At 47.1% G+C, this 14,621-nt stretch overlaps 1 protein-coding gene across 2 annotated transcripts in view; it reads right to left on the bottom strand.

Moving 5' to 3' along the window:
- The window catches only part of Adamts9 (ADAM metallopeptidase with thrombospondin type 1 motif 9), a 157,095-nt gene that overhangs the window by 29,990 nt on the left and 112,484 nt on the right, over nucleotides 1–14,621 (bottom strand). For both annotated transcript variants that reach the window (XM_027954537.2, XM_027954538.2), the window contains 2 exons: nucleotides 14,366–14,533; nucleotides 7,757–7,930 (listed from right to left, as the gene is read on the bottom strand). In XM_027954537.2, the coding sequence (XP_027810338.2) occupies nucleotides 7,757–7,930; nucleotides 14,366–14,533 (342 nt within the window). The remainder of the gene's footprint in view (nucleotides 1–7,756; nucleotides 7,931–14,365; nucleotides 14,534–14,621) is intronic.

Raw genomic sequence — 14,621 nt, 5'->3', positions numbered from 1 at the left:
AATTTCATTGGGAAATGAAGAGAAGGGAGGGGGATGGGAACAGGAAAGACAGTGGAATGAATGGGACAGAACTTTCCTGTGTTCATATATGAACACACGACCAGGGAAACTCCACATCATGTCCAACCACAAGAATGGGAAGTTAGACTCCATGTATGTATAATATGTCAAAATTCAATATATTCTCAGGTATATCTAAAAAGAACAAATAAGAAAAAACCCTGAGATCCTGAAGCAGGATGTCAGAGCTCTCCATTTTTCACCCTCGGCTCCCCAGGGCACGGATGAGCCGATAAGGAAAGGAAAGGTGAAGGAGTGACTCTCAGTCTTGGAAAGGCCCTCAGGCCTGAAAACTCAACACCTACCCAAATGCAGACTTGCCTTTAAAACCAAAGCCCGGGGTCACCCAACTGCCATCTGAATACCTCTGGTGCCAGGAATGTGGTGATGGGTGCTGATTCCAGCCCTTGCCCTATCTCCTATCCCGGGGAACCACAAATGACAAGTCCCACCTCTCCCTAGGAAGCCCCACAGACGTGGAAATGTGCTGTCCTGGCCACAGCCTGACCTACTCCAGGGTGGACGGTTCACACCCCCAATCACCCACACAGTATTCACCAAGTCTCCGCCAATGGCCAGGCCCAGGGCAGGTCCTGGTGGGGGAGAGTGGACGAGAACAGGGAGTTCCAGGGTCTCAGGGAGGCGCTCCTGTTTAAGCACTAAGGATAATAGTAAGAAAGTGAGATTTAGGGTTTTCTATAATTTCTACATTTCAGATAAAGGAACTGGGATTTTTTTTTTTTTTTTTAACCAGGAATTGAATTCAGGGGCACTCGACCACTGAGCCACATCCCCAGCCCTTTTTTGTATTTTATTTAGAGACAGGGTCTCACTGAGTTGCTTAGAGCCTTGCTAAGTTGCTGAGGCCAGCTTTGAACTTTCAGTCCTCCTGCCTCAGCCTCCAGAGCCCCTGAGATTACAGCATGCACCACTGTGCCTGGCAAGAAACTGGGATTTTAAGAGCCTTAAGTAACTCATCCCTGGTCACACATGTTTGCTCCTATCAGTCAAGACTGGAAAAGAAGGCTAAGGATATATTTTGTTCTAGAATGATCTCTGTGTTGTCCACAAAGTTCGTATCTTTTTTGCTTCAACCAACAGCAAACTCCACCTTAGAAGTCTCATCTTGCTGATGTGTTGCTGAGCTCACCAAAACCTGTTCTTTCTAAAGAGTCCCTGTCTCTCTCTTTAAGACTCCAGATGACTTTGGGAGCTGATAGACACATGTGCTGAGCCCAGTGTCCATTTCCTTAACCCCAGTGATAAACCTGTTGCCCTGGGTTATCTAACAATCAGTGAATTTTCTAATTTAGGAGTCCAAGGAGAGCCTCAGATCTCACCTCTCACAGACAGACTTGCCCCCAAGGCATTTGAGATCCAACCTCACTCAGAGAGGTTTTTCCTAATCTGCCCGATGGACATTTTTGAGTAATGTTACTATGAACATTCATGGACAGACAGGTAAACCCGGTTTCAAATCTTATGTTTTATTTTTGGTACCAGGGATTAATCTCAGGGGCACTTAACCATTGAGCCATGTCTCTAGCCCTATCTTATTATTATTATTATTATTATTATTTAGAGACAGGGTCTCACTGAGTCACTTAGGGCCTTGCTAAGTTGCTGAGGCTGGGTTTGAATATGCGACCCTCCTGCCTCAGCCTCCTGGGTGGCTGGGATTATAGATGTGCCACTGCACCTGGCCTGATTTCAATTCTTTGGGGTAGACCTCTAAGAAGGGAATGGCTGTGGGTCCTTCAGGAATGACTTTGTTCCTTTAGGGAGCAGAAGCCATCTCCTGCTATGTGCTGTTAGCTTCTCATTATTCGTGAACTTAAAATTGCTTGCTTGGAAGCAAAATCTCAAGAGTCTGGAATGTGGATCCTCATTTCCCAGAGGACAAATCTGACTTAAAACCACTTTGAGGAGAGCCTGGGGGAGCAAACATCATGTCAAGGAAGGGCCTGCTTCCCCGGCTCACCCCTGCCTCAGTGATTTTGGGGGTCTGTTTTCCTGAACTAAGCTGGCAGTGATTTCGAAGGGATAATGTTTTTGTTTTTTCATTAGTAAGCCAGGCGTGTGATCCCAGCGGCTCTCGAGGCTGAGGATGGAGGATCAAAAGTTTGAGGCCAGCCTCAGCAACTTAGCAAGGCCCTCAGCAATTCAGCCAGACCCTGTCTCAAAATAAAATATAAAAGGGGCTGGGGATAGGGCTCCGTGGTTAAGCACCCCTGGGTTCTATCCCTGGTACCAGAAAAACAAAAAACCAAACCAAAAAGTGTGCAGATAGCTGCAGAAGAAATTTGTAGCTATGCGTGGAAAAAGTAATGCCTTAAAAAGGAAAGACTTGGGTGACTCAGAGAAGACAGTGATCAGTGAGCAGCCGACCTGGACTACACGTTCCAGGGCTCTGGCTCCTTTTCCTTAACCCCAAGGCTCACTTGGTGTCAATCAGTAACGGCTGAGAGCAGCAGCACCCAGACTCCTGAATGCTCTCTGCCTGCTACGTGCCTGTCCCTGCGTCTTGAGGAACAGTTGGTTCAGTGCCCCTGAGTTCAATCCCTGTTAACTACCAGGACAGCTATTTGACCACGAGTAGAGAAGTGAGCTGGGAAAACCTCTCCCTTTTCAGAAAATTAAAAATTAAGCCAGGTAAATCAGTGACTGGCCCATGCCTTGGAACTGGTCAACAGCAGCTCTGAGAGTCACGTGAGGAGGGTTTTGTCCTGGAATCTTTAATCCTAATGAGATGGTGGGGGCTGGGTAACTAGAAAACAAGTCCTGCCGTGCGACTGGGGGTTCAGCAGCGTCTGCTGTGATGCCTCCTCGGACTCCTGACTTAGGACTCCTCGGCATGTCCTGGAATACAATCTCTAGAATGTTCTAGAAAGCGGCCAGGAAGTTCAAGGAGTCTTATTTTAATGTCCAAAAGGCTTTCTCTGATTCCATTATAGCTTTTAGAGGAAAACCTCCAATAAATGCATAAGAAACACCTGCAGCCTCCGTGAATTCCAGCGCACTGTGTAATTCAGGAGGAGAATAATCACAGGGCTGGACTCAGTGGGGTAGGTTGCTCGGGGTGCTTCGGGCTGCATGTGCCTTTAAATGTGCTAAAATTAACAGCAGGGAAATAGCTTTCCAAATTGGAGGTTGAGGAAGCCCTAAAATAAACTCTTTAAGGGTACTATTTTGCTAAGCCAGGTAGGAAAGCCATGGGGTGCCGGTCTAAACAGGATCATTTAATGCGACAGGTGGAAATTGTCTGTCCTCAATGATTGTAATCAGGTTGCTTTATACTTTCAAATATACTTTTTGGTGCAGTTCCCTAACCATAGGGGGAGACCGGTCATGTGATATTCACAGGCTCTGCCTTTTGAGATTGTTGATTTTCTCCAAGGAGGAAAGACTCTGTCACTTCTAGAGTCACAATGCCTGCAGAGCATACAGAGGGAGAAATCACAGACCAAAGGTGGAACCCAGGGTTCCTCGTGTGACCTTAAGGGTTTTTTTTTTGGGGGGGGGGGGTACCAGGGATTGAACTCAGGGGCACTGAACCACTGAGCCCCAACCCCAGCCCTCACTGAGTTGCTTAGGGCCTCACTTTTGCTGAGGCTGGCTTTGAACTTATGATCCTCCTGCCTCAGCCTCCTGAGCCGCTGAGAGTACAGGTGTGTAGCACCACACCCAGCAAAGATTTTAAATTTTTATATTATGAGATGCAATGATGGAAAATCCCCCACCCCACAGTAAACTGTTTTTAAATCACCAAGGGCTTCTAAAGCTCATTTTAAAGTCAGGGTCTCACTGAATGGCTTAGGGCCTCCCTGAGTGGCTGAGGCTGGCTTTGAATTCTCGATCCTCCTGCCTCAGCCTCCCCTGGGATTACAGGCACGCATCTCCGTGCCCAGCAAATTTGGACATTTCTGCCCCCTGATTAACAGACTTCTAAGGAAAAAAGGAGGCAGAAATGTTACCATAGAGACATTTTACAACTTTGACGTCACTCAGTCAGTCAGTCAGTCAGTATTCACAGCAGGCCCGGTTCTGGGCTGGGGACCGACACACAGCCCGGAGGGCTCCGTACCCAGCTTCCCTCCCTACTGTGCCACACAGTGCTGCAACTACTGTCAGCTCGGTGTCCTGAGTGTCACTCAGTTGCTCACTGGTGGTCACCGGGCTTAGCACCTAGGGCCACCTGTACAGCTCTGTGAGCAGACATGGGTTCCTCACAGAATATACTTGAGTATATCTCAGGGAAAGAAGAGGAGGCCAAGGACAACTCCAAATGCTAAAGGGGGGCCCTGCTCAAGCAGTCGGGGTTCTTGGATGGCATGATTTGAGGACTGGGATTTTAAACGCCTTCCTAAAGCACAGTACGTGGAGCTTTGCAAGTGGCCATACGGATTTATCAAATGAAGTACTGAGTGATAGGAGCCCTGTGTCCACATCCCACCCTGGTCCCACCCCACTGTGACCATCGTGAAGATCACTAAGACATCCTGCTCGTCCTCGGAGTCCAGATCTGCATGAGCAAAACCACGTTCCTCTGCTGGGCCAGGAGCAGGTGGGCAGAGCTGCAGAGGTCTTGCTTATCAAGGCAGATGCCTTTCTGACAAGGAAAGGGGGTCACGTGCTGAAACAAGACATCTCACCAACGTACAGGTGAGTTTACTACCTCAGAGAGAGGAGCAGAAAGCACAAGATACTCGCAACATGCCACAAGATGTAGGTGTTTGCCAAGAACCACTAAGAGAGAGGGTCCTGTCCAGGGAACTCCAGCTGTCCCACCCTGGGGGCCCGGATGTTGCTCTGGGCCTGCTCCCCAGATCAGGTCGAGGGTCATTAGGGAGGAAAGTCAAAACATGTGCCTGAGTGAGAGGGTCCCAGGAGAACAAGACAGAGCCGTGGGGGTGCCTGTGCTCTAGGGGCCAGGAGTGGGCTGCATGGGGAAGCAACCACCCTCCTTACTGTTTAACCAGGACACCTGTGACCACAGAGGTAGGAACAATCAAGGATCCCATCAGGTGGCCCCAGGCAAACAGGTCGGACGTGCAAAGGGTCACACGGCTCCTGATCTGGGCTCCTGATCTGGTCAGCTCAGGTTCTCAGGCACCGTGGACACTCCCTCTCCACTGTGCTGCCCTGGGGACATTCTGAGCAGGCCACCAACAGCCTTTTACATGAGGACATGAAGGTCCGGATGGATTTCTCAAGCTTCCAGCTGCCCTGAGCATCCCTCTGCCACAGCACACAGCCTCCCGTGACCCCAGGTCCTCCTCCAAACTCTCAAGCTCGGGGGCAGGAGGGAGACTCTCGGAGCTGCCCTCCATTGTTAGTGGGGTCTCTTCTCTTGGTTAATCTCTGGAAATGTCTTAAACACAGGTCCCAGCCAGACTGTGTCCTTAGGTCTTCTTCTTCTGTTTTTTGGTACCAGGGATTGAACCCAGGGGTGCTTAACCACTGAGCCCCATCCCCAGCCCTTTTTATATTTTATTTAGAGTTAGAGTCTCAATAAGTTGCTTAGGGCCTCACTAAGTTGCTGAGGCTGGCTTTGAATTCACATCCTCCTGCCTCAGCCTCCCACCTCAGCCTCTGAGCCACTGGGATGACAGGTGTGAGCCACTGCGCTCGGCAGGTCTTCTTACTCAGAGATTGAAAGCAATATCTGAAGATAGATTTTCAAAGATCCATCTGCACAGCGTATGTGAAGACATAAACTTCAGGTTTACTTTGTATGACAGGAAAAGAGGAATTTCATCAGTGCTTCTGGGGCAAGGTCCCCTCTCCGCCTTTTTTTTTTTTTGAGATTTAGAAGGAGTCTCAAGGGAGCTTGGGGTGGGGTTTGGTGATTGGTTCTAGCAGGTTCAGAAACCAGCTGAAGCCTGAACAGTCCACTTCGGTCCATTTCTCAATGCTCTCTTACTTCTACTCCCTGGAGCAGTCACACAGAGCAGAGTTGGCGTGAGATGGAGAGGGACAGGGCGGAAGCAGCCAATAAACAAGGACTGCACGGAGAAGAAGCCGGGTGTGGTGGTGCTCGCCTGTCACCCCAGCAGTGGGGGCTGAGGCAGGAGGATCACAAGTTCAAGACCAGCCTCAGCAACTTAGTGAGGCCCTAAGCAACTCAGGGAGACCCTGTCTCTAAATAAAAAAATAAAAAATGTCTGGGGATGTGGCTCAGTGGTTAAGTACCCCTGGGTTCAATCCCTGGTACCAAAAAAAGAAAAAGGCAATTGCAAGAGAATTAAGAGGTATTATTAAGGCAGGGGGACAAAGGAGCCTCCAGTTTCTTCTGCATTGGACATGCCAATTCCCAAACCATAATTGATGCCTCTCTCTATCTTTCTCAGAGTTCCTGTTATCCCCACCCTGCAGACGGTAAAGCCAAGACTCAGAGAAATCTAGAATCCTTGCTCTGAGTCTCGTGGCTGGCAGGCAGCAGAGCTGGGGTAGGAACCAGGTCTGTGTTCTAAGTCTCCGGGTTCCCAGTAACGTACAGGGCTCCCATGCAACGAACCGGAACTGTATCTGATGTAGGCACTGCTGCCCGCTACCCTCTGATGGACGCAGACCTGCCTCATGGGCTGGGGATGTGGCTCAGTGGTTGAGTGCTCCTGAGTTTAGTTCCTGGTAACCCCCCCTTCCAAATAAAAAAAGAATGCAGGTGGACATCTCATCATAGTTAAGAAAACAAACTTAAGATCCCAACTTTTGCTTCTTCCCGGTGATTAGTATGTGACACGGACTCTCAGAACCTCAGTTTTCTCATCTATAAAATGGGATGATGATAATAATATTCATCTAATCTAGTGGTTAGAAAGATTGAGTGAGGTGACATGAACACAAAGCACCCACCTCACTACCAAGTATAGTGTCTTTGCTCCCCAAATTGTAACCCTTTCTGTGCATTCCCAGAGCGATTCTGGGTCCGGGGGACTCCCGACCTATCTTTGAGCTTTAAACAGCTTGCAATTTTATTTATTGCAACATCAGAGGAGGTGGTTTTGCTTTTCATTTTCTTTCCCCCCTTTGTGCAATCAGAACACACACATACTTGCTCTGGAAACTGAGGTCACCTCTTATTAATGTCTTACCTTCCCAGCCAGACTTTTCTCCAGGGACACTTAGTGTTTTCTTTAGCTAAACATTAACTGGGGATGGGGCGGGGAGTAAGTCCGGCTTATTTCTGCACCCATGGAAGAGTTTTAGATGCTGTCCTTCTTTTACAATCACTGGAAATCCTTCACTAGTGAATCCCAGTTTCACAGGAGCACCCGTCTTCTATCCGACAGCCCAAGTCATGCAAAAAGGGGGAAAATACACAGCAGGTCCTACCTACAGTCTGCCTTCTGGCTGGCGGCTATTGCAAGAATACAGAGTGGCCCAATCTGGACCTGCAGAGTTAACATGTCCCTCCCGCCTGCCCCTCCTGTGAGTCTTATCTTTAGGCATTTGGCTCAAGGCCTGGAGAACTTGTCTGGCACAGTCAGACCCAGGACGTTGGGGACACACGGAGCCTGGGGAGGAGCAGCTTCTGCAGGGCGCTCCCCACCCCGCGGTGGGAATGCTGCAGACTTGACAGCCCGCCTTTGGGAAAGGGCCAGCCACCACGCCACCCTGCTGCAGGGCCCCGGGCTTCCCAAGGTGGAGGTGACGCCGGCCAGGGGCGGGGCAAGCGACAGGTGTCCCCACTCACCTCCTGCCACTGCTCGGCCCTCCAGGTGAAGCGCGGGCACGGCGGGCCCTGGCAGACGCGCTCAGACGCGGGTCGCACGAAGGGGTCGCACTGGGTGTCGCGCGCTGGTCTGTGCGTCCCGATCTGACAGCTCACGCGCCTCTGCTGCATGCCGGGGCCACAGGACGCCGAGCACTGGGAAGACAGAGGACGGTAAGTGGCCGCTTTGGCTCATTTTTTGGTGGGGGGAGGTGAGGAGGCGGGCGGTGCCCTCCTAACCCAGTGACCTTCACTGCTAGCGCGACAGTGGGACCCACGGGCACTTGGGAACTCAGCCGCTGGAGGGGCTGCAGGCTTGGGAAGAGCCACCCAAGTGGCAGGGGGTCTCTGAGTTAGCAAAGCCCCCCGAGGGGGATTGGAGCGCTGGGAAGAGTGGGGTGGAGCAGTCAGCCCCCCCAGAGGACAAGGCTGTCACAGGGAATGACAAGTTGGGATGATGTCTATCCTGGAGGGTCTGAGGTTCTTGAAAATCAGGAAGAATTTACAAGAAATCGAAATTCTACAATTCAAATCCAAACTTACAATTGGTCTAAGAAGAATTGCTTGGCAGATTCAAGTCAGAACCCAAGGAGAGTAAACCCGGGACCATTTTAGGGCCATATAAGCAGAATTATTTCCTCTAGTCTCTTCCTTTTCTGGCTCCTATTTTTGGAAACATTTTTTTTTTTTTTAAACCATGGAATTCACTAAAGTATTCGTGTCTATTTACAACCTCAGATAAATGTATGAAGAATAAAAGCTGACAAGAAAAAAAATCACTTCCTCGGGCTTAATGTGCTCTGCTGTTGAAAAATAACTGTTAATCACGCAGAAACATTTTTGTTTGACCAAGTTGCAAAACACCATATTAAATCTGCAATTAACTTTCCTCTAAATTAATTTTTTAATGGCTTCCTCGTTGCTGGGTTTCATAATCTCACTTATGTTCAGGCCCAAGAATGATTGTCTTTATTAAGGTTTTGACAGGAACGAAAGGCAACCTTTGATTGGAAGGAGCTACATCTTACTGCTTAGAGCAATTACAAATGATGACCCAGTTTTTGTGATAGCTCAGCCCCCATTAATTTGCTGGGGTTGAGACAAGGAGTTTGATATACATGAAAGCTACATGGCTAAGAGAAGTCTCCCTAAAGAACAGGATCTTGCTCTTTTAAACTAGAAAGACGGTCTGGTTCAATTAACCCTCAGCGGTCTCTGCTGTCTCTGGGGCTAATGACCTTCCTCTGTGCACAACCCAACGGGTTCTGCTGGATCTTAAGTTCCCCCCTATTTCAGATTTTAAGAAAACAGGTGACACTCTTTAGAAGGCAGCGGGGACATTGTATTGTTTCAGCTGAGTCTCTGCTCGGGAGGCAGGGTTCACATCAAAGCTAGCTAAGGAGAAGGAAATAGGTTGGATCCACGTTGCTGTATTGTTTGGGCTTAATTGTATTAATTAAGTGAGTTTAATTAAGTTAATTGTATTAATGGAATTGAGTTTGTGACCCACAAGGAGCCAGACTTTTGAAGTCATTATGTCCTGGGTGGGAGGGGAGGGTTCCTGGATGCCAGGGACAGCTCTGTCTCCAGAGAATGGCCCTTGAATGCTCATGGGAGGGACAGGAATAATATTTCTCAATGATTACTCCGTGAAAGAAAATGAGCTGAGGCACAGCAGAGCTACCCAAGTGACAGAATTGTTCAAACAACAATGCCACCAACCATTAACAGCAAGAACCAAGAAGCCCTTTGGCTATTTATTCACAAACTCATAAATATTTGAATCACCTAAAGGAAAATAAAATGAAAAAGAGCTGAAGACTTTTAGAGTGTATAATACCATGTTGGCTATTCAGTAAATGGAACCTCTTTTTGATGCTCTGGTTATTGAATAGTTAAATTATGGTTAATGGAGAGAAGGTATAAAGGGTCATAATGATCTAAAAATTTTAAAAAATCACTACTTAAATTGTTTGATCGTTTTTCAAAAGACAATTAAAGACACACACACACACACACACACACACACACAAATAATTCAATTATGCAATGTGTTGTTCGGGGCTTCTGATCTGCATACTATCAAAACCAGCTCTGAAATAACCCATTCAGAAGTTTCAGCCCCCCTGAAATGGTACAGCAAGCTACAGGCCCTGCCTTTCTGAATCTTGCTTCTATGCTCATTGCTCAAACAGCCTGCGAGTTCATCTTTGGTATTTGATCTTTCTTCCTGGGCTGTCTCAAGGGACATAGCAATTTGCATACAGAGCTGGCCAGGCTTGGTTGGTGAATTCTAAGAGATCTGTGCAGAAACTCCATGAATAAAACAGCTTCAGAAAGACCTCTGTGTGACCCTGGAGGTGGTGGCCGGGGGTGTGCTCATGTGTATTTAATTTTGCTAACTCCACTCAGTGTACCTCTGAGTTACTTTGAGTGGCCTTGGTTAATGTGTCCCCCCCACGGCCACCACTGCGGCTGCTGCCAACATCATCCGAGCACAGCGGACTGCGCAGGGTTGAGAGATGTTGTCAGTTCTGACCTAAGAAGCAGGGAGCTGCTGGAACCCAGAATTCACCAACTCAGAGGGGGAACTTGGTGCTTATCTATGTAGATAGGAAGAATTTCTGCGGAACTTCTGGCATTTGGGGAATCATAACACATATGTGAAAACCTGGAGAGAATTTTTACACACTTTCTTCTAGCATTACCGCTAAAATTATGGAGAGGGGGACTTTATTTTAGAGTAGGAATTAGATAGAAAGATAACTATATCAACCCACTTTTCTGAATAATAACAACAATAATAGCAGACTTTTACCAAGCCCTTAATAGATATCAGACTCTATGAAGGGTCTTCAACCTAACGATTCCTTTTTGTGGGGGCTGCATGGGCACTGTGGGGCATTTAGCAGGATCCTTGGTTTGTCCCCACTAGGTACCAATTACACTTTCCCTCACCCCGAGCTGTGACAACCCAAGCTGTCTCCAGACATTGCCAAATGTCCCATGGGGTACAAAATTACCCCCAGTTGAGGGCTTAGTTCTATGCTCAGCATTTTCCATGAAACATCTTTTTTATTTCCTAACAAACCTTTTTATGTAGGTATTCCACAAATAAGTAAAGAACAGAGATAATCACCTTAGCTCCAACAAAAGCAAAAAGGAACAAAAATGAATCCAAATAAACCTTGTCCAGGGCAATGCAGCATAGATACTGTGGGTTGGAACTGACTCCAGTTTTAAACTATGGCAATCATGATGTTTTCTTGTATCTCTCAGCAAGAGTGTTGGTGAGGAGTGCAAACAAAACCCAGGCAAATGGAGAGCAGAAATCATGAAAGCAACTTTGTTCTCATCCTGGCCATATGCATATGGTTTCCTTAACCTCTCAAAGGATACAAAGTCCACATATACTCATATACTCGTTTCTCCATTACACATTGAGGCATGCGTCAGTCTCAGACACCACCACCTAGTGGCTTGCATTGCAATTACAAGAAAAGTCATAACAGAGCAGCTGCTATTTCAACTTTAGCACTGAAGATCTTTAAAAACTGGGTCCTTATTTCACTACATCGAAGACACCATGGACTACAAGATGTATCCTTGCATTTTTGAATAAGTAAGAAAGAAACCAGGACTGTTAATTAAGTCACAGCATTCCACTGTGTGTTGGGCCCATGCTAACTGCCAAGGTGTTGAATCATGATAGAGACCTATGTCTCAGGATTGACGCATGAACTGATTGAAAGAATCATGACTAATGAATGGTGAAGTACATTTTCATTCCAAACCGATCATTGATTTTTATTTTCAGCTTCATTTTAAGTAAAAACAAACAAACAAACAAACAAACAAAACAAAAAATAGCTTACCAACCAGCCAAACAAAAAATCCTTTATATAGGAACAGGAATAAGTTTTAAAATTCTGCTCTGAACTGTTTTTAAAAGATGAGAATACAGAGCCTTCAAATTTATCAGGCTGAATCAAGAAGCCGATGGTGATGTTTGTTTTAAAATTGTATGGGTAGCTGGGCACAGTGGTGTACGCCTATAATCCCAGTGGCTTGGGAGGCTGAGGCAGGAGGATTGAGAGTTCAAGCCAGCCTCAGCAATAGTGAGGCACTAAGCAACTTGGTGAGACCCTGACTCTAAATAAAATACTAAATAGGACTGGGGTCAAGTGCTCCTGGGTTTAATCCCCAGTACCAAAACAATAAAAACTAAAACTAAAAAAATAAATAAATTTCATGGATATCCCTTAGCTCTTGATCCAAACCATGTAAACAAATTGAACATGAACTTTCTCTCTTTTTTAGTTGTAGATGGACACAGTACCTTTATTTTATTTATTTATTTTTATGTGGTGCTGAGGATCAAACTCAGGGCCTCACACATGTGAGGCAAGTGCTCTACCAGTGAGCCCTAGCCACAGCCTTGAACATGAACTCTCGGTAGTGGTGGTGGTGGGGGAGCCCCTTGAAGTCTTTAGTGATGATGTTTTTTAACAAAACAAACAAAACCCAACCCAGCTGATTCCCTTCAAAACTTCAAGATTTCTAAAAAGACATTGAAACAAAACATTCCATTTCAAATCTCAAAACACCAAATTTTGGGGAGAGACTATTAAGAGTAACATGGCTATAGGAGTCTCCCATCCCAATACTCTGTCTGCCTTATTATCATCCAGTATTTTTGACACCATGAAAAATTGCACTAATTATTTTTTCTACCTTGAAGACAGGAAGACTGAAATATAGCTACCAGCAAAAGAGTAGGAAGACCAGATATAAAATCTCCTAAATATCCTTGCCAATGGGCCATAATCACTCTTGCCCAACAGTCCTGCCTTGGGGACGCTGCTGTTTCCTGCTGATCTCTAGGGAGCCAACAATCTCTGATCATGTGGATGAGTTTCAGGCACGCTTCTAAATTGCACAAAGCACACCTTCCCAGGCTGCACCCTGTCTGTCCAGCATTTCTACAAATCAAATCAGGACATTATCAAGCTGGCCACAGACCATTACATAACTGGGTTTGCTTGCCTCTCATTTAAAGGTGGCAATTGGTTTGAACAATCGGTGTGGTTTGTTTGGGAAGGCATTCTGATAATCCCACTTTACCTTATGTTTACAAAAATTAAAAAAAAAAATTTAAAAAGCCAGGTGCGGTGGCACATGCCTGTCATCCCAGCAGCTCAGGAGGCTGAGAAAGGAGGATCCTGATTCCAAGCCAGCCTCGGCAAAAGCAAGGTGCTAAGCAACTCAGTGAGACCCTCCTGTCTCTAACTAAAATACAAAATAGGGCTGGGGATGGGGGGCTCAGTGGTCCATGCTCCTGAGTTCAATCCCCAGTACCCATTCCCCAAACCGCCCAGAGTTAAACCTAATCATCCCAATTTTGTAAGCAGTTTTAGGCTTCCCCCATAAGATCATGGGATACTGAGTAAACTCCCTGTGTTTACCAATAAGGAACAAGAGAGTCTTTTAATCATCTCTTTAGTGAGTAAACTGGCCTTTAAAATGAGCATCGTTCATGTGCTCTGAGCTGAATATTCAGGGAGAAATGTAGAATAGATAAATAGAGGCCAAGGGACATAAAGAAGAGCAAGAGTGTAAAGTTTACAAGAAGCCAAGCTAATTAGTGGGGCATCTTAATCACGCTGGCTGCAGGCTTCAGATGAACCAGAGAGCTCCCCAAATAAGGAGGACGGGCAGTTAGCAGATGACAGTGGTCATTAGAAACCATGCAGAAGGACGAGCAGTAGGCCACAATGCTTGAATGGGATTCCTTACGGAACCATCTCTACCTGGGCACAGACTCTTTGTTGAATTAGAACAGACAGCAGCTCCATGTTTCCTGATGACGAAGGGCTTGGGAGGGATGAGGTTACTGTGCCAGGGATGGTGTCCTGTATGTCACACTTCTGTGATATGAAATGTGGCTGGGGGTAGGGAGGACAAGGCTTCCAGCAGCTCTAGACATTTAAGAAAAATCCGGGCTGGGTGCTGTGGCGCACACCTGTCATCCCAGCAGCTCAGGAGGCTGAGGCAGGAGGATCTGAGTTCAAAGCCAGCCTCAGCAACTTAGTGAGGCCCTAAGCAACTCAGTGAGACCCTGTGTCTAAATAAAATACAAAATAGGGCTGGGGATGGGGCTCCGTGGTTAAGGGCCCCTGGGTTCAATCCCTGGTGAAGGAAGGAAGGAAGGAAGGAAGGAAGGAAGGAAGGAAGGAAGGAAAGAGAGAACCTCCAAGATAAATTCAAACCCACTCAGCCTCGGTGGGACCTGAATCAGTGGTTTTCTAAGTGGTGAGTGACCAAGGCCATTAGCCAAGGATCAAGGGGTGCGAGACCTCAGACACCCACTACCACATGGAACTCCTCCTTGCAATCACCCCTAGAAGGTATTATGCAAAGCTTCAGGGACTGAATCCACCTGCTCAAGGTCACCTGGTGAGTGTCCAGAGTGTCCCATAAAGACTCGTCCCTCCCAGTCTCGAGTGCCCCTCTGTGACACCAAGCCCATGCAGAGAAACGGGAGCGACCGCGGCAGGAGGAAGCAGCCAGTAGGGGAGAAACATTGCTCACCTGACTCCACGCGCCAGCCTTCCATTTGGGACACCGTCCTCCTCGGCACCTTCTGTGCCCATGTGGCTTAGCCAGGTGTTTACAGTAATCACTCTCTAACTGGCTTCCATCTTTTGCCATGCAGTAAACATTTCGCTGTTTGTGCCCTCGACCACAAGACACAGAGCACTGCAACATAAAGCAACGGCAAGGTTGTTGTTGTTGAATCACATGGAGGTGGTAAAGCCTGCCTGAGAGATGTCAAGGTCAAGAGCGC

This window comes from Marmota flaviventris, chromosome 1 (assembly GCF_047511675.1).
Source record: "Marmota flaviventris isolate mMarFla1 chromosome 1, mMarFla1.hap1, whole genome shotgun sequence".
Classification (NCBI taxonomy): Eukaryota; Metazoa; Chordata; class Mammalia; order Rodentia; family Sciuridae; genus Marmota; species Marmota flaviventris.
Note: the sequence above shows the minus strand (reverse complement) of the source record. Positions and strands in the feature narration are given on the sequence as shown.